General features: G+C 38.5%; 2 protein-coding genes across 8 annotated transcripts in view; one reads left to right on the plus strand and one right to left on the minus strand.

The window, feature by feature from the left end:
- The window catches only part of fam222ba (family with sequence similarity 222 member Ba), a 64,189-nt gene extending 50,995 nt beyond the window's left edge, over nucleotides 1–13,194 (plus strand). For 5 of the 7 annotated variants that reach the window (XM_082168935.1, XM_082168940.1, XM_082168936.1 and 2 more), the window contains one exon: nucleotides 9,373–13,194. In XM_082168935.1, the coding sequence (XP_082025061.1) occupies nucleotides 9,373–11,045 (1,673 nt within the window). In that variant the 3' untranslated portion in view covers nucleotides 11,046–13,194. Of the gene's footprint in view, nucleotides 1–91; nucleotides 1,933–4,902; nucleotides 5,061–9,372 lie in introns of those variants that run through there. The other 2 variants (XM_082168937.1, XM_082168939.1) reach the window with 2 other exon arrangements.
- A 1,140-nt stretch (nucleotides 13,195–14,334) lies between these two features.
- On the minus strand, nucleotides 14,335–24,799 carry trpv1 (transient receptor potential cation channel, subfamily V, member 1). The gene is made up of 16 exons (XM_082168933.1): nucleotides 24,652–24,799; nucleotides 21,487–21,699; nucleotides 21,234–21,391; nucleotides 20,645–20,797; nucleotides 20,361–20,498; nucleotides 19,550–19,848; nucleotides 18,883–19,053; nucleotides 18,055–18,228; nucleotides 17,745–17,849; nucleotides 17,547–17,617; nucleotides 17,137–17,302; nucleotides 16,886–16,952; nucleotides 16,071–16,366; nucleotides 15,846–15,967; nucleotides 15,554–15,657; nucleotides 14,335–15,476 (listed from the first exon to the last, which is right to left on the minus strand). Exons 2-16 carry the CDS (start codon nucleotides 21,675–21,677, stop codon nucleotides 15,364–15,366), a joined length of 2,328 nt encoding a protein of 775 aa, XP_082025059.1. The 5' UTR covers nucleotides 21,678–21,699; nucleotides 24,652–24,799; the 3' UTR covers nucleotides 14,335–15,363.
- Between the last annotated feature and the right edge of the window lie 2,541 nt (nucleotides 24,800–27,340).

Raw genomic sequence — 27,340 nt, forward strand, 5'->3', positions numbered from 1 at the left:
AACATGATCCATATCACCCGTCAGAAAACAACTGCAACGTCTCAGATTGTGCCCCCCCCCCAGAATTTTGGCTTGCATGACGCCCCTGTTGATGCTGCTTTTTTCATAAAATGAAGATGATAGGTGACCAGGGAAAGTGAATCTCCAAAACTGACAAAAAGCACCATAAAGTAGTCCAAATGAATCATGTGCTATGTTCCAACTCTTGAAGTTACATGAGAGTTTTGTGTGAAAAAAGACAGAAAATCATTATTCACTGATAAACTAATTCAGCTCTAAGATCTTAAACACTTTTGTGTATTTTCAAAAAGTTTGCGAGAATAACGACTTACATTTTGTTGAGTTTTTTCCTCACACAACTGTATCACAGAGCTTCAGAAAAATATAGTACATCACTCATTTTTAAAGATTTACAAATATAGCAGGGAGTACATCAGGATAAACAGGGGGGGAAATTTATATTTTTAGGTTTTGTTGAACTTCTGCCTTCAAAATTAAAGACAATGGTTTATTTCCCCTATTTTTACATTTATTTATATATTTAGCTAAAAGACATTTTTGATCATTTTCACAAAAGTTTCATGGCCCCCCCGACGTCATGGTCGACATTACATTCAGTAACATTAGGCAGTTTTAATTTATATGCTGTTTAATGTTGATGATCGCATTATTTTACATATGGTTACATAATGATACACACTTACATATCTACTTACATATGATATCGCTTGTTTCTGCATATTCTTCGCATGTGTTTTGATCAGGAGATTCAGTACTCTTCCAGAAGATGCGTAATAGCGTATAACAGTGAAAAACACGGAAAACCGGACGTTTCCGTCAACAATACTCCTTATGTTAAGACATATAGTGTAGGAAACAAATAAAACATTTAACTAAACAGTTGAAACTGGGCATGATGTGATACTCCGCGAATGAGCAGAATGAAGACAACTACATAATAAATAAAATAATGTTTTTCTATGTAAACCACAAAAGTGCATCACACATAATTACTATTTGTATGGTGCTTTTTGTCATCTTTTGCTTGAATGGTATGGAAAAGTGCATCTTTCTGGATTGAACAGAAGAAATTAAGTCAAACAGTTTTGGAACGACATGAAGGTGAATAAATTATGACAGAATTTTCTTTTTTTTTGAGTGAATATTCCTTTCATGCTCCTGTTTACCTTCCTCTCAGCAGTCTCAAATGAACCAGACAAATATTCTTTCATGCTGTGCATGTTATGTGACTGTTTTAATACCACAAATTAATACAGACGTTGTCAAAAATGGCAATTAAGTGCATTGAAGAAATGACCAGATTAAAACGGATCTATAAAAGCAGATAAATGTCTGACAAGAAACTAAACAGAACCGAGAAAGAAAGGAAAGTGAATGAGGAGGGGGGAAAGAGAGCAGTGTGTGAGCAAAAGCATATTTGCAGAGACAGATTGTCAAATCCCAGGATTTTTATTAGGGCGGTTTACAAGGACAGACACCTGCTGAACCACACCGCTCACAGAGAGATAGATTGAGGCAGATAAGTGGCATACAGAGGCAGCGAGAAAATGAGAGTCAGACAAACAGAGAAACTGAGTCAGGCAAGGAGGGAAAAGGATACGTACAGACAGAGTATCTCGCCTTCTCCGTCTGTGGGCAGACATCCTGTCAGATTAGCTCTCCATCAGGATGACAAATGATGCTATGGAGACACGCGGCCGGGGGAGTGCCAATGGCCCGGAGACTGATGAGTCTCACATCGCCTCAGGAAGACCCTCATCAGGCGGCAATTACTGAAAGGCTGAGGACATATCTTTAACTGCAGGAGAGAACAGAAAGCACAGAAAGATGGAAGTCATATTTCTAACTAGTGGGAATGCAGAAAGAGATGGAGTCATACTACTAACTACAGGAATTACAGGGGGAGAACAGGTAGGAAAGAGGAACTCGAGGCATATCTCTGATGCTTCTCTTAGACAGATAAAGGAAAGCAGATTTTTTTAAACATTGCACAAAACCGCAAGACTCAATGAAGTTAGACCTATAACTACAGGCAAAGAGTGTTTGTCTCTGAAGAGAGCAACTATAAAGGATTCCTTCATTTGCCACATGCTTTGCTGTGATGTTACTGATGTTGTCTTATAGAACGTCACAGAAATGCCAATGAACTGGACAAAAACAATGAAAATCAAGCTTTAACGGTCCACATCCAGTCCCTTTTTTTACCTGGTGGTTAAAAAAACGCAGAAAAACATATCGTTGTCTAACTTATTTGTTTTTATTTCTCTGATAATTCCATTTATTTAATAGTGCATAGCCATATATTAGCCAGTAAATGGGCAGAAACTTCTGAACAATTGATTTATGGCTGTTTTCCGATACATTGGGGCTCAAATAACACAATTTCATTCTATAAACCTCTATTTCAATATAATCCTCTGATCAAAATATGGCTTTTAATGTCAATTTTATATATTCAAATTGTCTCTTCCATGAAAATAAAATGTAACTGATAGAAATATTAACTTCAAGGTTGAGCTAATCAAATTTAAAACCGAAAAATCTAAATTGTAATATGTCTTATCAAATGTTATTTTACACGCATGTATCTCATGATAAGTGTTATCTGTGTCTCAGGCTCAGTTTGCAGTAAATTCTGCTTCCCATAAATGTGCATTCGGAAACACGGTGTGCCACCCTTTTTATCCGATTTTCAATTAGTGTTTTTAAACCTGTAGCGAATCCTGGTTTAAGACAAATATTAGTATTGCAATTTTTAAAAGATTTGTTATTAAATATTTTGTTGTACTACAGTAATATATTTCTTATTTTGTTTAGTATTTTATTTAATAATAATAATAATAATAATAATAGCCCTACAAACGAGTACAGCAAACCTGAAGCTCTAATTAAAGTTACATTTTATCTGAAATATCACAATTGGTTTTTTTTTTCATTTAGCCCTACCTGAACGTCATTGTGTCTCACCCATGTGATAGTGTTTTTTTTTATTTGGTAAATGACTGCATTTTTGGTTAACACTATCCAGTTTCCCCCCGACTTCCAAACTGAAAGATTCAGAGAAGCCTCAGCTGTTTAAAGCACTCAAAATCATGTAATGTAATGATGCATATGCTGGTTTAAACGTCCCATGGCATGTCATTAACTGCCCTTTCAAATTCATGTGCTCCCTGTTGTGGTCCAGATGTTACTGGAGCACATCTGGCACAGTTTCCCTCAGGGAACTCGGGAGACGCAGGAAGAGCCAGAATATACCTTGGAATGCAGGAATGCAAGCCATGAAAATACATTGGGGCAAAAAAAGATAGTCTTTTGTCTAAATAGAGCATGGTTTCTTTTGCTTTTCTCTCTCTGAACTCTTTAAAAGGGAGCTGAAAAGAAGGTGAGATGAGCGGGGAGGAAGAGATGGCTTTAGATGAGAAGAAAGAGATGAATAGAAGGAGGCTTTGCTTCTCCATGAGGAATAACCCTATATAAGACAATATAAGAACACCCACTCAGATCAGCAGTCTCACGGATTAAAGAGAGTTTAAAAGCGTGTGTGTGTGTGTGTGTGTGTGTGTGTGTGTGTGTGTGTGTGTGTGTGTGTGTGTGTGATGTCTGTGCTGAGGGGAAAAAGGCAGTTGGGAGATGTGTATGGTGTGCTTAGACAGAAAAGGCTGACAATAGCTGTGTAACAACCCTGTGTGTCTGTAATGGCGCTCCTGGGGTTTGGCTGATTACTGTGATCCTCAAATCACTGCTGCTGATGAGAGAGAGAGAGAGAGAGAGATGGGATTGGGGGGGGGGGGGGGGGGGGGGGGGGCTAGTTAGTGCAAAACACTATAGTTCAAATAGGGATAGTTGAAAAAAGAAATGAAAAATCTCTTCTGAATACAAAACACAAAAGAAGATGTTTAGAATAATGTCCAAGTTGCTTTTTACACAACCGTTGTGTTTTTGAAAGTGTTTTTGAAAGAAATCTCTTATGCTCACCAAGGCTGTATTTGGTCAAAAATACAGTCAAATCAGTAATATTGAAAAATATATTTTCAATTTAAAATAACTTTTGGTTACACTTTATTTTAAGGTGTCTTTGTCACACTGTAATTATACATGTAAGTACTGAGTGATATTAAGTAAATACATTTATACTTACTATTTTATAGGGTTAGGATTAGGGTTTAGTTTGGTTTAGGGTTAGTAGCATGTAATTATGCATAATTTATAGTTATTACTATAGTAATTGCATGTAACATATGTAACAATGGGGGAACTGACCCCAAACATTGTAAAGGTAGTGTACATGCAAAATTATGAATAAACATTTGAAGCATTAAACACATTGAGCATCATCTCTTTCAAGATCACGTGTACCTTGAGAAAAATTGTAGTCTGACTACAACGTTTATATGCTGGATGAAGCTACAGTCGCATTATCTAAGTCTGTTAGTCTGACTAAAAATAGGCCGCTACGATTTCAGTTGAACTAAAACATGTACATTACTCTTTTATTTTTTAAATTGTTTTAAGATTAGTTACGTTTATCTTACTTACTGTTTTGTCCGACTGAAATAGAACTTCTGAAGTGCATAAACACAAAGTAGATGGGGACCAGAGACAGCTGTGGTCACCGTTCACTTGTAGGGAAAAGAGCAACTTGAGCATTCTGCTTGATATCTCCTTTTGTGTTCCACATAAAAAAGGCATACAAGTATGTAATAGCAGAACGTTCATTTTTAGGTGGACTATCCCTTTAATTACAAATCCCGAAAAGAAGTTAAGCAGATCTGGCACTGAGCTCTAGAGACGTTAAAGTCCCTTGAGACATTTACATAGATGCTCAGTGCATGTTTAAATGTCACCTGATCGCTTTCCTCTGCCCTCCTCTCCTGTACTCAGAATGGATTGCATGACTGCCGACCTGTATGTTGTTGTCTAATCCTAACAAGATTGACTCCTCATTATCGCCGGCCGGCCTCCCCCGGGATGTCACTCAACAGGGGAGAAAGGCAAAGACAGAGAGAAAGATGCGGTGGAAATAGAGAGAACGCACCCTTGTGAGTTATTAACATAATGACTGTCCTCTTCCTCGCTCCTTGTTCTAGTCCTGCGGTGGTTCATTTATTGAGCCCAGCGTGGCTCTTCCTCCTCCATCTCTTCCTCTGATTCTCCTCATTCTCTCTTCTCTCCTTTTAGGAGGGGAGCAAATGTGGGCAGCCGGTGAAGGTAGCTGACATGGCCTGAGATTGGCAGGAAAGCTATTTAGCTAAGAAATGTCAGGGGCCATTTTGTTTAGTCAACAGCCCACATAGAGGGAGAGGGAGAGGGAAAAACAGAAAGACAGATGAGATGAGTGAATGGCAGGGCTTCTGAATGTTGTGTGAGGTGTTGAAGGATGGAGGTGAGAATTGTGATTCCTTCTTCCCGAATGTCATTAACAAGAACAGATTGTGTATATGTGTGTATGTTGATGTTTGTGTTTGCTAGTTAGGATAAGTTAGCATATATAAAGCATGCTTGCACAGACTTGTGCCCACAGAATTCCATAAAGCCCTTCATTCACAAAGACAATCACATCTACCACCCCTCACATGTTCACTTATTCAGTATTTGATTATTCTTTTAGCTACGGATAAGTGTGTATTACTCTCTGCTCTTTTTAAGGTGTATTTAGCTATTTATGAACCAGTGAAACTGTAAAAAAATAATAACTGTTTGTTAATGTCTACCAAAACAATGTCAATGTTAACTCTGACTCCCATTGTTCAGATTTTTTTGTAAGTTTTTGAAAGAGTCTCTTAATTTTTCAAAAATAAAGAACAGTAATATTGTTAAATACTATTCGAATTTAAAATAACGTTTCTATTTTGATATATTTTAAAATGTAATTAATTCCTGTGTTGTCAAAGCTGAATTTTCAGCATCATTACTGCTGTCTTCAGTGTCACATGATCCTTCAGAAATCATTCTAATATGCTGATTTGGTGCTCCAATATGCTGATTTGGTGCTTCTTATGATCAGTACTGAGGAGATTTCCTGCTTAATATATTTTTGCGGAAACTGATACATTTTTTCAGAATTCTTTGATGAATAGAAAGTTTTTTTAAAAACAGCATTTATTTTAAATATTTTTTGTATTTAAATACTTTTGATCAATTTAATGCATCCTTGCTGAATAAAAGTATTAATTTATTTCCTACTGACCTCAACATTTTAAACGGTAGTGTATATGTTACTGTGTATTGTTATTGTATATTGGAGCATATATCATTCTTCCTTGGAAGTTGTGTGGAAAACATGCCTTCATTTTTTTTCTACATTTTTACAGGGTTTTAGTTCTTCTATATAGTTCTTTAGTTCTTCTAAGTATTTGGTAGGAAGTAGGGGTTTAACGGTTGTCTGTAAAAAATCGAACTGTACCGTTCTCCACCCATGGTTTGGCATGCACTTGCACTGCGGTTCATCTAAAATATGTTGACACATATGCATTTATAATATGGTTTATTGAAAATAACAACGCGTAAAACAGACAGACAGAGTTAGGCTAATGTTAAACTTTGTTCAACGTGAATGCCGTATGCTCTGATATGACCAGTCATTTACGCCGCCATCACCCGGGTGTTGATAGACGCGAGCACTGGTAAAACCTAAACGGCACACTTTGCTATCTGTGTTTTAAACTAAACTCATGTAAGCTATGCCAATTTTAACATTCAAGGGCAAGAAGACGCGAAAGAGAACTCGTGCGCACAAATATTGAGTAACAGACATATTCACACAAAAATTGTCAACATGCCCATCTTGGCGAGTGTCCTAGCAGACATAGTCGGTTGGGTTTTTAAGTGAACGTAAACAGTCGAGAAAGAGTAACATTGTCAGTATTTTGGATTGTGCATTATGTTTTACAGTGACAGCAGCTTAATATTCCTGCTGTCTGTGTTTTTAATGTTAATCAAACAACAAAAGACAAGGAAATCACTCGCTGCTCTTGACTGAATAGTTTTTGTAACTTTAATAAGAATTAATCTTTAATTTATACAGTGAAATATACAATGTTATTTTACATTTGATTACTTTATTCAATTTCTGTACCTGAAAACTACTGTTAGATACCTGAAAAACACTGATTATTTGATTTGTACATTTGCTTTATTGTATTTATTTGTGCTGTTGCTTGTGGTTTGATTATTCTTATTTTCTTCATTTTTCATTTGGCAGTAGTCCTTTTTCCCCTGAACATAGCACATACCAAACCGTACCGAAACCGTGACCCTAAAACCATGATAAAAATCGAACTGTGAGTAATTTGAACCGTTACACCCTAGTGTAGGGTTTGTTCAGTGTTTGGGGTGTTTGTCGGGGCAGTGTGAGCTGTGAGCAGTGACTGAATCAGCTCAGGCTGGATGAAAGAGCTCAGTCACAGAGCACAGGCTGTTCATCCTCTCACTGGGGATGAGGGGGCCAGGAACGCATAGAAATGCATGCTAATACTTGGTGTGTGTGTGTGTGTGTGTGTGTGTGTGTGTGTGTGCGCGCTCCATATCAGTGTGAGCAAGGGAAGTGCAGGTGGGTGCACATCAGAAGTCTCTCTCTGTCTATCTCTCTTTTCTCTTCTCCCCTCAAGTGATGAAAGCTTGTTTTATACAAAGACCCCCTTTCAGCAGGCAGACAGCAGCCTCATAGAGAGCACTTATCATCCCTCGCTTCCTTTGTTTTTTCTATCTGTCTCTCATCCGCTCTCCTCTATTCTCAACCCATCGAATCAGAGATGTCCTGGCAGGTGAGGATGTCACTATCTGGAAAAGCAGCATTGTATCAAGGAAAGAGCTTGTATTGTGAGCGTAGACCTGCAGACTTCTGAATGTAAAACCAGTTAAATAATTCAGCTCATTAATTTGTTTTTTTCCTTTTATGTTCACCTTTAAAAGCATTACTGTGATCCTGAAGAGAAGAACAGATGTTTGTGAAAAACATCACCAATTAGACGGTTTATTTGGAGCGCAGTTGCAGCTAAGATGCTTACCGCACTACACGCAGACATACATATTTTTGGGGGCTGGGCAAGACAGGTTTTAATTTCTTATTGACACTCAGACTGAAACTGTTAGCGAATCAAGCATAGACACATCACAGAGGGGTTGTTAAATATAACAGAGGTACTTAAAAGTTATTTGTGTTGTCTGGCGTCTGCGAGTTCACATTGTGTGTGAGTGTGAGTGTGTGTGTGTTTGTGTTCTTGTATATATGGTTTATGAGAACACACGTGTAAAAATGACATGGGTTTTATTACAATGTTATGATGACACTTCCGGTGTGTGTGTGTGTGTGTGTGTGTGTGTGTGTGTGTGTGTGTGTGTGTGTGTGTGTGTGTGTGTGTGTGTGTGTGTGTGTGTGTGTGTGTGTGTGTGTGTGTGTGTGTGTGTGTGTGTGTGTGTGTGTGTGTGTGTGTGTGTGTGTGTGTGTGTGTGTGTGTGTTATGTTTGGAGTGATTGAGAGGAAGTGAGATAGCTAACATTCACCTACATCTTTTTGGCATGTGACTTAACACCAAACACTCACATAAGGTTTTGAATGAATTGCAGCTATCAAGATCATGACAAACAAATTTAGTTAAATGTGTCCATAATTTTTACTAGTAATGTACACCACAGTTCAAAAGTGTGGGTATTATATTTAATAAAAAATTTAAAATAAAAAAAGTATGTCTCTTATGCTCACCAAGGCTGTATTTATTTAATCAAACAGTAAAAACAGTAATATTTTGAAATATTATTACACTTATATATTTAAAAAATGTCGTTATACCCATGACGGCAAAGCTGAACTTTCATCATCATTATTCCAGTCTTCAATGTCACGTGATCCTTCAGGAATCATTCTAATATGCTGATTTGGTGCTCAATGTTCAAAACAATTGTGATGCTTAGTATTTTTGTGGAAACTGATCATTTTTGTTCAAGACTCTTTAAATATAAATTTTAAAAGAACAGCATTTATTAGAAATGGGGGAAAAAATTACATTTCTTTACTGTCACTTTTGATGTGTCCCTGCCTAAATAAAAGTATTAATTTCTTAAAAGTATTTTTTTTTTTTAAACTGACCCCTAAACTTTTGAAAGGTATTGTATGTGTGAAATTAAGCTGTGCCAATGTAGTTTCTAAGGGCACTATGGCGTCTTTCTCCCATTTTTCGTACAGAATTTGTTATTTGAGCTCAGGTTTGTGAAGTGAGAATATCTCTGATCCTCTCCTTAGTTTCCATTCTCTCACCTGCCCAGCTGTGTGAACAAAATGGACAGGTTATAAAGACTCGTATTCCCAAGGCATAATGTGTTTTTCTTCTTTCTTTTTGTCCCTTTTACATACAGGGGACACTCCACAAAGGATGAGATCTGCTCAGTATCCAACCCCTGCGGAATTGGATGCTTATGCTAAAAAGGTTGCCAACAATCCACTCACCATCAAGATCTTCCCCAACAGCGTCAAGGTCCCTCAGCGAAACCACATTCGTCGTACAGTCAACGGACTTGACACAGCTGGCCCCCGATACAGTCCCTACCCTTCTTCTCAGACCACTGCCAAGACTGGTCTCCTTGCCATCGTCAAAGTTCCCCTCGTCAAGGGCATCATCAAGGACTTTAACGGCACACGGGCACGTCTGCACCCAGAGGTGATTATGAATGCCGCCGGCGGCCCTTATGCAGCCACCTCGGCCAGCACTTTAAACCTGCACCACCTGTCGCAGGGTCCTCCCAGAGCGTCCCAGAATCCGCAGGGACTTTCTCAACACCCTCAGAATCTCCAGACTTTGCAGCAGCAGCAGCCTGGGCCTCCACACCAAGGACTTGGACACAGACCTCCTTCCACCATGCCACAACAGCTCCAGGGCCTTCCGAGGCCTCAAAATCTGTCCCACGCAGCTTCTTTAGGTCATCCTGGCGCCCACCCACCTTCAGCCATCCTGCTTCCTCAGCAGCACCTACAAAACCCCTCTGCAAGCCTGCAGGTGGGTGCTCGGAAGGTACCGGTTGCAGACGCCCCTCCTAACGTGACTGTTTCTACCTCAACCATTCCATTGTCCATGGCCGGAGGGCTCCACCAGGACCGTCAGGCGGACTTAAACAGCATAGTGCATCAGATAAGCCAGTTCTGCCAGGCTAGGGCTCAGGGCGCCGGTGCCACGTCGATGTGTGAAGGACAGATCGCCAACCCCAGTCCCATTAACCGAAATCTACTCATCAACGCCAGTTCTCGAGTCTCAGTACATGCGGGAAACCCTAGTGCACTCGCTCCTGGTCTCATGCACCCATCCTGTGCTATTGGACCTCCTGATAAAGTAACTGCTTCTGCGCCAGTGAGTGCAATGCCTCCACATAACATGGCTGCAATGAACCACATGTATCACAGCGATATGAAACAACAGCACCTACAGCATCAAAGCCATCATCCTCAGCGAAATCCCCAGCATCCACAGATGAGGTCCTGGACTCAGCATCAGCTTGCTCACCTTCAGCACATTTCAGAAGGGGGCGGACACCCCTGCAAACCGCAGTGTCGTACCTATCCCCCAGAGATGGGCATGGGGCAGCCTTATGCCATGAAACCCTCCAGCCCTTCATCGCCACTTGCCAACAACCACAGCAGCAATGCAATGCCACCAGGCATGGTGACGCACTACACCAACGGGCAGTACTACCACCAGCCGCCAGTGTGGGGTAGTATTCTTCCTACACCCAACAGTGACAGCTCTGGCTCACAGGACCTCCCTTTGCCCTTCCATGGCACTGGCACGGGCAATACCAACCCCACCCCAGGGATGGACCCCGTGGGAGGAGCGGCCCATTATCGATTAGTAGGGGGTGCCTTAATAGGGCAGACTAATCTGATGCAAACGGCAGATTGCATGGGAGGGGACTTCCAGACGCCCTGCTTCCGAGATCAGAATCTCATCCTGATGGGGAAGATGCACAGGCCACCCCCTATGGGCCGGGTAGTGGTCCCCCCCTCCGAGACGCAAGGCCAGCACCCAGGGTATAGATAAGCTTCAGCTCACAAGCCTCAGACACAGTCTCTCCTCAGTGAAATCAGCCACACATGTACGTGTCCTCGACATCTTCTGTTAGTCTTAATAAAAATTACATTACGAGAGGAACTAAATGAGCTCAAAATCTCAAGGATGATTGTTGATGAAAACAAAGAAAAAAAATAAGAATATAAACATGTCTAATGAAGAGCAGTGTTTTGTGTATTTAATCTTGCAAGTGATCAATTTATTTTCTTTTAACAAGTGCTTTTTGAGGCACTAAAGGGAATTTAGTTTAGTTTTTTTCCAAACTTGAATCCTGTCTATCTCCTAGTACCTGGATCTCAAGAGCTCCTGGGTTATTTATGACCATCTTTCTTGTGTTAGTACTTACATTATTAAAAGTGTCTTGTGAAATAGATAACTTTTAAGCTGAGAGCGCCAGGCCTTCTGTGCATTGGACAACCAACTTGCTTTCATTTGAGAGATCTTTGTTTCAAGCCTGTCTTATAACATCAAGATGGCTGACAGGCTCAGAGCACTTCCCTCTTCAGCATGACACATTCTTTGTCCTTTATTTCTTTTTTCAGTGTCTGAACTATGTGGAAAAATGCCAATCACTGGTCCCTTCAGACTGTTCCTAGGTGAAAGCTCTTGTCATGTGTTCCTTTACACCAGGCACCCCTGTTTCTTTATTTTTAGAAATAAAATGTATTTGTTATGGGCTTTATGGATTTCTGTGTAAAATGGGAACTGCTTTAAGCTTGTGAAAGGTTGAAACATCACCTCATTTTGCTGGACACATTGTGACCGACAGGAAACTTAAAAGACAGGAACCGCATACATGTATCATGCCTCTTTTAGTGATGCAACAAATCAGGTGTCATTTGCATTGCAAAATCACTAATGTGAGTGAAGTTTTGTATAATGATTGTGAAAGATTCTCTCTTTTCTCTGTAAAGCTGTAACGGCCAAAGGAGAAGAGCTACAGAGGTTTCAATGTTTAAGCTGTGCCATTTTCATTTTACCTATCATTATACTCCTTTTATTTCCTAACATATGAGAAACTACTACTTGAATTGTATAGATGAGTTGTGCAGTTTCAGGTGGGTCATATGTGGTATAGCTGTAGGTGGGTTTGCAGGACTAAACATACTACTGAAGGTGGTGTCTGTAGGCTTGTTACTAATATTATGATGTAGAAACTATGTACCAAATCAAGGGGTTTATGATCCTGCTTTTTCTAATTCATCCTTTATAATAACATAAAGTAGGAATTGCTACTGATTCTTTTGTGAAGTGTGCTTGAATTGACCAAATTGATCACTTGCAAGATCATTTGTGGTTAAATTAAGGAGGACTTTTTAAAAGAAAAGTCAAAACAGTGACACGGCAGGTGGATTGCTTATTTTATTGTACACTGGCTTATCTACTGTACTGCTGTATCTTTAAAGAAGTGTAATAACTGTGTATGAATGCGGCTGCATATGGATATGGGTTCACGGACTTGGTGTGCATGTGAAGAGCGCAGGTGTGTGTGTGTGTGTGTGTGTGTGTGTGTGTGTGTGTGTGTGTGTGCTGGTGGGTCAATTAGTCTTGACTCGCTGTTGGTTTGCCTCCCCTTAACAGCCCTCATGAAGCCTTAAGTATTTGGTCCTTGGACTTTCCTTTGACAACAAGCATGATTATGATAAAGGTATAATGAATTCTGATTTCGAAAAATAGACTATAAAGGAACAGCATTTTTCCTTGTTTATTTTTATTAACTTGAGCTTTTGTTGAATAGAAAAGCAATTCTTTAGAATTACTTTATAATGTAAACGAAGAAATAAAGAATATTTTATCGTCATTATGTTTTATAGCTGTGTGTAGTTCTGGGCTGTAACAAAATCTTTTTATTCCATGTTTCAAAGCTTCAGTTTTGCAATTTGTGCTATTTATAATTCTGAACTAGATTTTTTTTTTTTATTATTATTTAAATCTTTTTTTTTTTCTTTTTTTTTTGCAATTGCTGTGAAATGGAGGAAGCTTCTAGAAGCCTTTCTCATATCTGTCACTCTGTGGCTGTCGATTGAATGCGTGGGAAGAATCTGAAGAGTGCGAGAGTTGTGCTACTCTTTTTTGTAATATTGTAATAATAAAATAAAGTTCTAATTTATGCTTTCAAGTATGACTCCATTTAATTTATTGATTGTCTAAAAGCTGTTTTTTCTTCTTTAAATCTTCAACCTTGAACTGGTCATAAATGTTCATATACCCTCATCCAGTCTTCAAGGACTTTTTGACACTGACTCTTCTCAATCAGTGTCTGCTCATCAGGCTTTTATGTGTAGCTATTGCAGGAAATGCCAGACCATCCCACACTAAAAACAGGAAAGCGAACAAAATGAATTAGCGGCTCTTGTCACAAAATCACATTGCTTTGGCGATGAAGGAGTGAATGTTGTTGGTAGTGGTTACTAATTAGGTCTGTTCTACTCTTGCAGACACAGCCTACAGGTAATGCAAACCAAATGAAAATGAAAATTTCTTTCTGAGGCATTGTCCTCACAAATTATGCATTGCAGGCCTAAGTCAATTCTGGTGACGAAGGTCTGCTAATTGTTACACCAATATATTGCTAAAAAAAAATTAAATGATGACAGTTTTCAAGATGGCTTGTTTTGCATAGTCCACTGAATTATATAGGCTACTCACATTTTATTTGTTTATTACAGTTGAATGGAATCATTCTGTTAAAATGTCGTGATGATGCTTAGAGAACCTCTTATACTAATTTAAGAGAAAGAGTTCTTATTCAGGACTGAAAAGTCAACTTTTAGAGGAAAAACTGCTCCCATTCCGGGTGAGGCCACTTTTCCATTGGCTGTCTCAGTTACGTATGATTATGACAGCTTGTTTTATTTCAAAGGGATACAGCGCCGGAAGTGACGCGCACCGACCGTGCAGGTCGTCGCATATTTAAGCCGTCTGGTGCGGATGTAAATTTTAGTTATATAACAGAGCACAGCAGGACACTCGAGATCTGACTGAGGTCACAGCATTTCAGCTCTGCAGTGAAATAATGGCCAATGACATGACCCATCCACAACTGAACTTTAGTGAGCGTAAAACAAGTAATGGGCTCTTGTGGACGCTTTCGATTATAGTGGAAATAAGTAATGTTAAGCACAGTGGATTCATCATGTATGGACCTTATTTGCATTATCCTGTGATGCTTCTCGGTTGTTGTGTTAAGTCAGTCACCACAAGAGGGCGATATACACAAACAGTTTTCCACATTGCCTTAAAATCAATCCAGCTGATCTTGCAACATCGTGTTTTTATTTTTTTCATTAATTAGCCTACATTATATTATCTGTTAAAAGTGAACTGTACAGTATATGTAAATATATAACGATACAGATGCACTTAAATGTTCTTAAATAAAAGATGCTTAGCCAACATCTTTGTACAGTTTTGCATAGGCTACATTAGGTCATTCTAATTATGCAGTAGCCTACATTTCCATGTCACCATTATGCATCTCAACTCTTGCATCTTGTATATTTTGTTGTATTCTGGTATATAGACACATTTGAAAGGCTGGAGAGACAGAGACATTAAATGTGATTTTTGAGTGTTGGAAACTAGGTTGGCTATTTGTGGTGCTTTTACTGTAAAAGTTATACATATTTTTTTTAAATATTCATATATTAAAAATTGAAATCGTATTAGTTTTATTAAGTGACCATTGGGTTGAATATTACATACTTACTTTTTTCTTTATTTAATTTCAAGTTTGAGTGGACAATGTCACAATTTTTTACTCTTTCTAATCTGACCGTTTAAGACACATTTGATCCTTTGTGGTCTAAAACATCCTGGGCTGTGTTTCGCAAAAGCACCATGAACTACATTGATCGTAGAGATTATTGGTGGCAATGGTCTCCACAATCAACTTGGGCTCGCGATGTATTTGACAAAAATATCAAAATTAATTTCATATTGACATCCTCATGTTAGCTAGCTCTAAATCCTTTAATGAGCAATGGCAAACTTCAGCTCTTTATTTCCATCCTGCCCATTTTCTTCTTGCCACTGTGTGAATAATCAAATTATATATTTTAATGCACGGGCTTGACCAAAATGTGTGCGTGTGTATTTATATAGTGTAATTACAACACATGCGTATTCATTTTAAAAATGTACAGCATTCAAAACATATAATGACCCTTGAGGTGCATATGTTCTCTAAATGAACAACAGTCAAGTTTTATCCAGTCATATAATATAATTATTCCTATACCAGTTGTAATGAAAGGGAATTGCAAAATAGATCGAGATTCTAAAAGCATCAGACGGAGGTAGAGGCCTCAGCTAGAGGATCCAGCTCCTGTACATCTCTTTGCGGTCGTCTCTGTGTCCAGCGCTTACTGAACGTTTGTAGGAGTCCACGCTGACTGGGCTCTGTAACAAATACATATGACATCATGTAGGATTAAAATAACACACACATACACACATATTTGTTTAACATTGACTACCTCTCTGAGGTTTAGTTGGGCAAGGTACACTCGTGCATTTCCCAGGATCCTCGTTAATTATACCCATGTTTCTGTTCCATTGGTTCCAGTTTACTTCTTCCACACTGAAAGAAAGATTGTTCATTGTTTACGGTTTCACTCATAACTGTTTAATAGCAAACACAGAGGGTAGCACAGGGTAAGTGTGCATTATTATGTTTGCATGCTAATATCATCTTTTCATAATGTATCATCCAATTTCAGATTACAGACAAATGCAAACTTCAGATGTTGTGGAAACCACCAGGGTCACCTGAAGCACCAGCGTCGATCAGGCTCTTGCCCTCCGCCCAGGTCCTTCTCTTCCCCTGAACGAAGCTTTGTCTTCAGACAATGGGGAAAAATCCACTCCATGTCCAAGGTGGTGATTGCACGCTGTGATCAACAATCATACTTATTGCCTAAATGAACAACTAAAATGGCAAATCAGTTCAGTGTAGAAATGGGTTGACCGTTTTCATTTTGCATTTGATTTTACCTGTAGTTTCCAGATGCTAGTGCTCTCTTCGGACATCTTCTCCACGCTTTGATTCATCAGAGCGATCAGCATGTTCAGCATCAGAATGTATGTCATCACTATATACAGAATCAGCAGCACATAGAACACCTCCTGATATTTATAATCACTGGTGAACTCCAGATCTCCCATGCCAATTGTAAACTTGAACAACTCCAGAGTGGTGAAGTAGATGTCCTTGAATGTGGGCTTGTTGCAGTCATTATTAAAAAGAGATCGATTCTTGATAGATTCCTCATCAAGGAGAGTGACCACGGCTGATGAGTAAGAAACAAATCATCAATGCACACTACCGTTCAAAAGTTTGGGGTCGGTGAGAAGTTTTTGAAATAAAACCAAGGCTGCATTTATTTGATCAAAAATATGGTAAAAACAGTAGTATAATTACAAATTAAAATAACCATTTTAGTCACATGATCCTTCAGAAATCATTCTGATATGCTGATTTTGGTGTTTTTGGTGAATATTTCTTATCATAATCAATGTTTAAAATAGTTGCATCATATTTTTGTGGAAACCATAATACTTTTTGTCAGGATTCTTTGATGAATAAAAAAGTTCAAAAGATCAGCATTTATTTTAAATAGATTTTTTTTTCACTTTTCACTTGCGATCAATTTAATGCATCCTTGCTGAATAGAAATATTAATTTCTTTATAAAACAAAAATCTAACTGACCCAAAATGTTGCAAATTTGTTGTGTTATGATGAACATTAAATTAATTGCAATGAAAGAATCATGTACATTGCTGAATGTATGCAAGGGAGAAGGATACCTGTAGAGAACCCAATGAGGAAGACCATGTACACAACAAGGAATCGACGAATTTCTCCAAGAATCATCTGACAATAATTAAAGAGCGTACGAGTGTGTTACGCACAGGAAGTAATGCTGTAGGTCCTGTCTCAACTGTAAGGACTAGACTATACTACAAGGAGGCATTAAATGTGTTGCATTGCATCTTTAATACCCTACTCTGAAGGCCAGAGTGAAGGATGCTGGATAAGAGAGACAAATATCCCTTACCTTTTGTATCATGATACTGTAGATTCCCATATGTTTGGACCCTCTGAAGAAATAGAGTAGATTTACCCAGCACAAGGCAAGACTCAGCACTAGAAAGGCCAGAAATTCATCCCGACCAAAACAGTACAGTACAGCACAGACCAAGAGAAGCACGGCCTGCAGAAAACTAATGCAACAAAAAGCATTTAAGCGGGAGTAAACACTGTATGCACTTATTGATTGAGGTTTTATAAAAATGAGTTATACTGGTGCAGTTTAGCCATGTGCATAGAGTATATAAATAGTGATTTCAAAAACTTAACCTCGCTGTGATAAGTTTTAACTAGTAGAATTATTGGCAAAGAATGTCATTTCAAGCATGTATTAGGAAATGATTAATACTGAAATAAAACAAGAGTGAAGCGACTCACAAAAGCTGATCGGAAAATCCATCTATGACCAGGGACTGAAATCTCGGACGCTTCCTTATCACATCTATTAACTTGAAAGACAAGGGAATGCAGTTATTTCTGTAAAAAGTAAATGATAATAATAATACAAAAAAATGCATTTAAAGTTAAACATGAATTTGTTGTAAATCAACAGCATAATATTAAATAGATACATACCCCTTTAATAAAGAAGTATAGTGCTCCAATGAGAGTGATGATCTGTCCTGTCTGAAGCAGGTTGCCTTCACTATCGTTTCTATAATTAAACGGAGGCTTTAATGACTGAAAGAAAAGAGTGGGAATGAGACATGGCATTAAGAGTGAAACATTTACATGTTAACAAGATAGCATGCATAATGAGTAGTTTGAAGCTGGAAAAAGTTGATTGTCTGGTTCAGGTCAGTGTGCATATTTTTCAGAATACATTTTTATTTTTATTTTGAATGAATGAATGGGTCCCCACCTCCAGACTGTTGTGTATACCTACTTGGTTTTTACTGCTGTCTTTCCCTTTTTCGCGGTTATAAGCTACAGCAGTGAAGATGAAAAGGTAGATAATATAAACGATAAAGTTGAACAGGAACATCCGTTTCGCAAATCTATTCCACTTTTCTTCAATCAGTCTGTTTAATGGCTCAATATGGAGCATCCCGTGGCGATTCTGAAATGAGATGAAATAACCAAACATGTTGCTATCAACAGCATTTAACGGAATAGCCTACATATGCCAAATTAACATCCAGTGAACAAAAATATGTTCAAGAATGTTTTGATAATGTTCCCATTAAAGGGATAGGTCACCCAAAATGAAAATTCTGTCATCATGTAGCCTACTCAAAACTCATCATTTCTTTTTTCTGCTGAACACAAAAGAAAATATTTTGAAACAGTTGATGGACCCCATTGACTTCCATAGTATGGGGGGAAATACAAACATCCTTCAAAATGATTTCTTCTAGGTTCAACAGAACAAAGAAACTCATACAGGTTTGGAACAACCTGAGATTGAGTAAATGATGACAGAATTCCCCTTTTTTTTTAGGGTGAACTGTCCCTGTAAGGTATAAAATAGCCTATGTTAAAAAACGTTAAAGTTATTAAAGACCAGACAACTTTGAACGAGCAGTATATTATTGTTACTGGAAAAGACATTTGTTCAAAACTTTGAGAGAACCTTGCCAGAATGTTAGCCAAAATTCTGAGAACGATTCCTCTCAGCTGGGATTTTGCTTCAGTAAAGTATACAAAATGTAAGAAATTATGCATTTTTGATTCTAGAATGAATCAGTATGAAATTAACAGGATGTCTTCTCACGGGAATCTCACTGCCATAAACGATTATCTCCAGTGCGGAGTTCTTCTCGTAGGTGTCAATGGAGGCGAGGTCATACAGAGACGAGCACACAGGACCGTAGGCCCACTCCGTGATCTTGCGGGACAGATGTCTGCACCCCTTAAACTCCCGCTGTACGATGTGCTCAAACAGCTAGTTAACAAATGAAAAATTACATCTCAATGATTTCATCAAACAGGCACTTTCAAACCTATGCTAATAACATATAATTCAAAATTGTTTTATTTAGTCACTTTTTAGTCTTTTAGCAATGTGCTAATTTTAGTAATCAGCCATGCCCAGCAGCAACATCAGCTAAAATCTATAGAACAAAGGGAATAAAATAAATAAAAACATTAAACTGTGTCTATAGGTTAAATAAGACAATGACTGTCACTGTATGACTGTGAATCAGTCTGGTGTCTGATTTAATGCCTGCTGAAGGAAAATAACATGTCAAATCACATGAGGACTAATCATCCGTACAAAACCAGGAACATCCAAAAACAGAACTGACACTTACTGGGCACGCACTGCTTCAAATGAAACACTTCTTCAAATAAATGTAGGCATTTTGCAAAACATAGTGAAATTGTTCATATTCTATGACACTCAAAAATCAGTAAACAACAGGGGGGAAAAGGTTTACCCCCAATTTTCCTTTTTTGGCAGCTAGTTGGATTGGTGTGAGTCCCATATTATTTTCAATTTCCTCCAGTTTGATCTCGGGGTGAAGTTGGTAGGCTTTTATTAAGATGTGGTCATACATGGCAATGACAAACTCTGTGTTTTCAGGACTATCATCAGCTATGGATACTAGTGCGTGAAGCACCATGTTCCCATGAGAGTCCCTCTTCCTGACATCCACCGCCTGGTAACAGTTGTCCATAAGGAAGTCCACAATGTCTGGCTGATTAGTGCAAGCGGCCAGCGACAAGGGCAACTCACCTGTGCACAGAAGGTGTGAAAGATACAGGTAAGCCCACCCACATAGCAAATTTTTTCTGGCCCAGCTCCGGGCCACACAATCACTTTTCCCTTGGCCCAAGTACCGCAAAGAATGACGGCCCTGAAGTGGCCCAGAACTGGATTAAAGACAAGGGTCACACATGGGCCATAACTGGCCCGAATCTCAGCCAGTTAGTCACCCTTAACTGGCCCTGAACTGGGCCAAAACAGGTTTTATTATTAGTACCTTATGGCTGAGATTCGGGCCAGTTATGGCCCATGTGTGACCCTTGTCTTTAATCCAGTTCTGGGCCACTTCAGGGCCGTCATTCTTTGCGGTACTTGGGCCGAGGGAAAAGTGATTGTGTGGCCCGGAGCTGGGCCAGAAAAATGTGCTATGTGGGCAGGTACCCACAAATTAAACATTATGTGGAAGATTTTACAATTTCTACTCTATAAATTGTTGTCAGAATTATCCGTCTGCAAAAGTTCAACCTTGTCGTTAGACCTACCAAAATAGAAGCACATGTCTTGATTGGGTTGAAAGAATTTCCCACAGGCCTTGGCATGGACATCGGCCCCTTTCTTAACCAGCATCTGTACAAATTTTGCACTCCTCCTTTCAATCGCAACATGGAGTGCTGTCTGACCTGCCAAAGAGATCAATCAATAACATTGTAAAATAGATTACAGAGGAACAATGTTGATTTATATCAAATGTACCAACATTTTAACTAATATAAAACTAGATCTAATAATCAAATATTATGTAAAATGAAGCTATAATGGCTCTGACCTTTGTAGAAGCTGTCTGTGTAAGCAGCGTTGACAAGATTTTTTAAATCTCCCAGTTTCTCTGCAATGTCCAGCAGATGTTCAATAGTGTCATTCTCGCCTTGCCTCAAATTTAAAAGTGCTTTCAGCAGGGCTGTCTTTCCATTGGACTTATCTGAAGAAGAAAAAACTGTTGTTTTATTATGTATTAATTAACTATCAGTCATGAATTCACAGTACTATTCTGTGTATTCTTTGTACACTACCATTCAAATGTTTGGAATCAGTGAGAATTTTATTTGTAGTTTTTTTTGAAGAAGAAGAAGAAGAAGAAATTGATACGTTTATTCAACAAGGATGGATTAAATTGATCCAAAGTAACAATAAAGACATTTATAATGTTTCAAAATATTTCCTTTTCTACTGTTCTTGTGAACACTCTGTTCATCAAAGGATCCAGAAAAATGTTTCCACAAAAATATCAAGCAGCACAAATGTTTTCAACACTGATAATAAAAAGAAATGTTTCTTAAGCACCGATTCAGCATATCAAAACTCTTACCGACCCCAAACTTTTCAACAGTTGTGTATTTTTTCTTGAATGCAATTACATTGAGAGTCGGTGAGGTGTTTCATGTTTTTGTGCAGGTACTGATGTAAACCCTGCAGTTTCGACACCTCGCCACTGGACACAGCCTCAAACAGACTCTTGATGGTAAACCTCTCACGGTCCTGCTGAGCCGGTTCCTCTTTTACTTTTCTGATTCCCCTGTATGCAGAATGTATGTGTTAAAGTTACGATTTCTGACTTTATATTTGTCATACACTCCAGTGTGGTTTGATATATTAAGGAGCCCCACTTACCTGTCAAAGTGTAGGTTAAATTTAATTGTGGTTGCCGGTTCCTCTATGTCATCCAGGTAGTTAGAATCCATGGGCCTCTTGTCCTTTAAGGCACCTTTCTTCATCTGTTTGGCCTTTGACCTCTCCTCCTCTGTCTGGTCATCCGTCTCCAGAGTGAATGATGAGGGGTTGCTGTCTTTTGGTTTACTCATCTTCTTAGTCTCACAGCAGAAGCTGTAAACTCCATAAAAGTGATATCATTAGCCGATACAGGACATTAGGTTTTAATTTCATACAAAAACGACCTAGGAAATGTGAGCCATGACCACAACTGGTGATTTATTTTTTTATAAGCAAATGGGACATTAGAAGTTGTGCATTGTTGGTAGTTCACGAAATGTTGCTTCCTTTGTTACTAATCAAATTACTACAATGATTTTTTATATAATATAACTGAGAGTTGCTTCTATAAGAGTAGGAGCTACTTGAGAGTCATAATGTATCTCAGAGCATCTTCTTGTTATAAGAGCCATTAAAAGAGGATGGACTCATAAATGATCCAAATGGAAACCCTATGACAGGAAGTCAAAGGAAATGCAGCTGCTACTGCTGCTGTTATAAATTTGTTCCTATCATTGCTTTACATTGGAGGTGTGATTATAATGCAGCCATGATCATAAGAGCATCTAAACACATAACCCATCTAATGGATCTGTGGTTATCTTGGGTACACAACAAATCCATTCTTCATCAAAATAAAAATGTGGATTAATTTACAGATTTTCAAAGATTCAAGAGATAGAACCAAATACAAAAGTTTATATGTGCAAGTGAAGATCTCTAATAGACCTTTCTTAACTGAGTTATTGATATTCCGTCATGCTGTTATTTGCTATAGGCTATGATCGCATCCAGGCATAGGCGTCCATTTCGTCATGAGTCATTTTGTACCCACCACTTTTAACTTAACGTCCATAATAATTGGACTTTGGGTTAGATTTTTTGACAGTTTTCAGTGGTTATGAGGAGCAATATGAGAGAGAAATTTGATGATCGTTGTTTAGGTACATTAAAGGTACATTATATATATAAAGCCCATGAGAACCGTGGGGAGTCAACCCACAGCCGCTCCGCTGCCCTGCTGAAAATGTGAAGCAGAAACGCTTAATGTCAGATAACGTCCATAATAATTGGACTTTGGGTTAGATGTTTTGACAGTTTTCAGTGGTTATGAGGAGCAATGTGAGAGAGAAATTTGGGGATCATTGATCGTTGTTTAGGTACATTAAACCATGTTAAGCTTTTTTTCTTACAATAGGCTCTAATGAAGCAGAAACGCTTAATGTCAGATTACGTCCATAATTTGACTTTTGGTTCGAATTTTTGACCGTTTTCAGTGGTTATGAGGAGCAATGTGAGAGAGAAATTTGGTATTCATTGTTTAGGTACAATAAACCACGTCATGTCATATTGTCAACATGGTAGCCTACTTATGAAGCAAAATAGTGGGTCATAGTCTAATGCTTTTTGAAAACTTAAGGCTTTCTTCTTCATAAAACAAGTCGGACATCATCACATTTTTGTATACATTTTTATTTTATTTACATTAGTAAGCTACAGGACATCGTCTTTAAAAACATGACCTGCGCGAAAGAGGAAGGGGAAAAAATGAATGCGTCATTGTACCCAGCACTTCTGAAAATGCACTTCCGAATGCGTCTTAGTCCCCAGCACATTTCAAACCAAACTGGTTTGCATTGAGGCAATCCATGCATCCAGGGAATGGGCCATGATTTTCCCATCACGGAAAACTTTCCCAGAGAATACATGGAAATGCATTTTTAACAGAATTCAGTGTCTAATGCATTGGATATTTTTCGTAACTTAGTCTATCTGTAAATGGTTTCATATAGCATTACATACAGAGGAAATAGACTGTGATCCTGCATTAAGAAACTCCATTACACTGGCTTTGGGGAATAATATAGCACAAGGTCAAAAGCCCTTGATTTTGTAAGGAAAAATGTCCATAGAAACAAGCTACTATCATCTCTGTTTTGACCGGGTTCCTGAGCATACATGTGATCTATCTTGTGACATTTTACCATGCATCTCTCACAAAGCTGGTTTTGTATTTAAAAGATGTGTCATTTTTACATGAATCAGTTTCTTTAAAGATGATAGGACCACAGATTTTGCTTTTATAAGCCAATGTGACATTCTGATACCAGCGTTAAGATCAGCAATTATGCTTGGATGCTTTTTCAGTACTTATTCTTTCTTAGGGGACTTATCAAATTACAATTCATTTATAAAATTATTCCATAAACAGATAGTGAGAACAGGAGCCAAGGGATCATCTAAGCACCAGTTGAAAGAGGAAGGGAACAACTATTCAGATAGAAACTCTGTGACAGGAAGTTGCAGTATCGAAAGAAATGCAAAATGTACTAGTCATAAATAAATGTTTTGAGCATATTTGTATCTCACTTGCACATTAAACAAGAACTCAAATTGCTAAAATAGGGAGTAATTATGTATAATATGAGTCATCCACTGTTCCTAGGGCATACACACTATTAACACAATAGATAACCATAAATAGACCTCTGGGATTTTAAAGACATTATTTAGATTTGTCAAAACAAGGATTAATGTTTAATGTGCATATCACAGCAAAGAAAGGGTGCTTAGGATACATGAAATAATTTTCAGTCTGAATGTGCAAGCAGACTGCTCTATGGGTGAGGCAGCATATTGTTACAGCGTCTAACAGATATTTGGTCGACAAGTGATATCGCTTAATGTTGTTTTACGCTAGATGATGACCTAATATGCAATTACAAAATGCTGGATAGTCTTACTTACTAGAATATTATGACATGGCCTCTCTGCAAATTGGTTCAGATAACATTACAGTGGAAACAGTACATAAGACAGACACAATCTTTAGATTATGATATTGTCAGATTTAAAAAGACAAACTTTAAAACTGATCTGCAGAAATATGTACTAAAGTAGATCTCACAAGGACTTGTGAAGACATTTGACAGTGAAAACCTTTAAACTTTAAAAGTTCTTTAATGATTTACTACATTAGCAAAATCTAAATGTATTTAAATACTGCATTTTATTATGGTAAACCATTAAAATCCAAGAATAAAGTATCAAAAAATGTGTACTCACAAATCAACTTTGGTTTTCTAGTATCCCGTGTTGATGGTCCACTATGTTCAACTGAGCTTGCCAGAGGTATGATTCCTTGAACACAATGACGATGATGGCTCGCGCTCTCTCAGTTTCACAGAGGAAGAGGGCGAGATGTTTTGAGGTTGCTGAGAGCCTTACAGAAAGGCGGGTTTATTGATTTTTAGAGTGTGTTGTTGCGTATGTTTTGCCATGTCCATGCATGCATTGTAGCTCATATATAATCACCCAGTCCTACATATATACCACATAATGCACTAAAAACCATCAAGCTTCTACTTAAATTGCTTCACTTATCTAGCAACACTGTATTCTACTATACATCTGAACTATCCAAATGAGCAATTGTTCATGTGCTGGAATATATAATATATATAATCAAAAAGGTACCTTTCTGAACAGCATATGTTTGGTTAGTCATAAGTCATCTGCACTTGTCTGCTGAGACAGTTCTAAGAAATTTCACTTTTCTTAACGTGTACGGTTTCCTGCATGACAATGGTGGATTGTGGCTGTGTAAGATGGTTTGGCGCATGCATGGTGGTTTAGGTGCACACGTTACATGAACAAAATGAAACCTTAACATGCTGTTGAGGCTTAATGCACATGTGGTAAAGAATTTGCTCCTCGTCTTTGTTATTTGAAGAAACAAACAGAAACTTAATTTATAGCCATATGCATTACATGTAATATATTGTATTATATTGTAATTCTTTATTGTCCACCAAGGTGGAAAATTGGCTTTGGTTCACCAGCACATAAAATAACTATACAGACAGTAGTAAAAAACAGATTCACATTACATAAATATAAAAATACAGTTCATGCTACTATTATTTGGTTTATCGATCACTTGTGGAGTTGAGAATTTTAATAGCGTTTGGAATAAAAAGACCTCTTAAACATTTTTATTCGCTAGAGGTATTCTATAATGCCTACCTGATTTCAAGGGCTCAAATTGACTAAAGAGAGGGTGAGAACTATCTGCAAGAATAATCATCGCCTTCTTCTTTGCCCTTTCAGCACAAAGTTGTACTAAGGGCTTCTGTGGTCTGCTGACTATTTTGCCTGCCATTGACACAATTCTGGTGAGTTTGTTCTTAGATCTACAGTTAAAGTGATCGTACCAGTAGATTATATGTGCACATAATTTTTTATTTTGTCTTTGCAACTTTAATTTCTAATTGACTCAAGTGACACCAAGTTTCAAGGGCCTTAGTGTGAGGCAGGTAGGCAACATCATGTAGAGAGGTAGTTTTGTCCAGTAGGCCAACTAACGCCATATCATCAGCGTATTTAAATAGTCTAAAATGTTCCTCCTTAATCGTAAACTCATTAGTAAAAAGAGAAAAAAAGCACGGGGAAAGAACACAAACTTGTGGGCAGTCTGTGCATTAAGTGAGCACTGACACAATCCCTCTAACACAGACCCTCTGCGGACGGCAAGAAAGAAAGTTTCTAATCCAGAGGACTAAACCTGTATTAACATCAAGATCAACATGCCTTTTTAAGAAAATGTGTCTTCATTGAATTAAAAGCAGAGCTAAAATCCACAAATAAAACCCTGACATATGCTTTAGGATACGTGAGATGTTTTGTAACTGTATTAAGCAGGGTCAGTACAGCATAATCTGAGCCTCTGTTACTCTTATATGCAAACTGAAGTGGATCTAACCTAGAGGCAACAGTTGAAGTTAGATGATTAGCCAAAACTTGCTCCATAGTTTTGCACAATATAGAAGTTATTGCAATAGACCGGAAATCATTTAGCATACTCGTACCTGGCCTTTGTGCCACAGGGCTAATTATTGATCATTTCCACAGTTTCGGCACTGTACATGTGTCCAAAAGAAGCTGGAACAGCCTTGCAAAAACTCCTTTTAATTGAGGAGCAGTCTTTAAGACGGCGGGCTTTTAAACCATCTGGGCCAGTGGTCTTATTTGGCCTCAATTTACTAAGGCTTGCAATAACATCAGCTTCATTAATAACTATTGATGTTTCTGCAGGGATATTTTTACATATCTCATCACATTCTGTCTTACCGTCCACATTGTCAAATCTGCCATAAAAGTTATTTAAGTCGTTAATGAAAGTTTGGCTTTTACTTACAAAATTCTCATCCTTTTTATTAGACCTTCCCATAGTGTGTTTAATCCCTCCCATCCTGTCTTATATTAACAGTTAAAAATGTACCCTCTATCTTATTTTTAAAATAAATTTTTGCTATTGCTATTTGCTAGAAATTAAATCGAGGACCGTGACGTCGCCCGGTATGGCGCAGCCGGGGCCCCACCCTGGAGCCAGGCCCGGGGTTGAGGCTCGTATGCTCACCACCTACAGGAGGGACCGTAAGGGGCCAGTGCTGAGAGGATCGGGTGGCAGTTGAAGGCGGGGGCCTCGACAACCCGATCCCTGGACACGGAAACTAGCTCTAGGGACGTGGAACGTCACCTCGCTGGCGGGGAAGGAGCCTGAGATTGTACGTGAGGTTGAGAGGTTCCAACTAGAGATAGTTGGGATCAGCTCTACGCACGGCTTGGGCTCTGGAACCACACTCCTTGAGAGAGGATGGTCTCTTCACCATTCTGGAGTTGCCCATGGTGAGAGGCGGCGGGCTGGTGTGGGTTTGCTTATAGCCCCCCAGCTCAGCCGCCATGTGTTGGAGTT

The sequence above is a fragment of the Leuciscus leuciscus genome (assembly GCF_965113295.1).
Source record: "Leuciscus leuciscus genome assembly, chromosome: 5".
Classification (NCBI taxonomy): domain Eukaryota; kingdom Metazoa; phylum Chordata; class Actinopteri; order Cypriniformes; family Leuciscidae; genus Leuciscus; species Leuciscus leuciscus.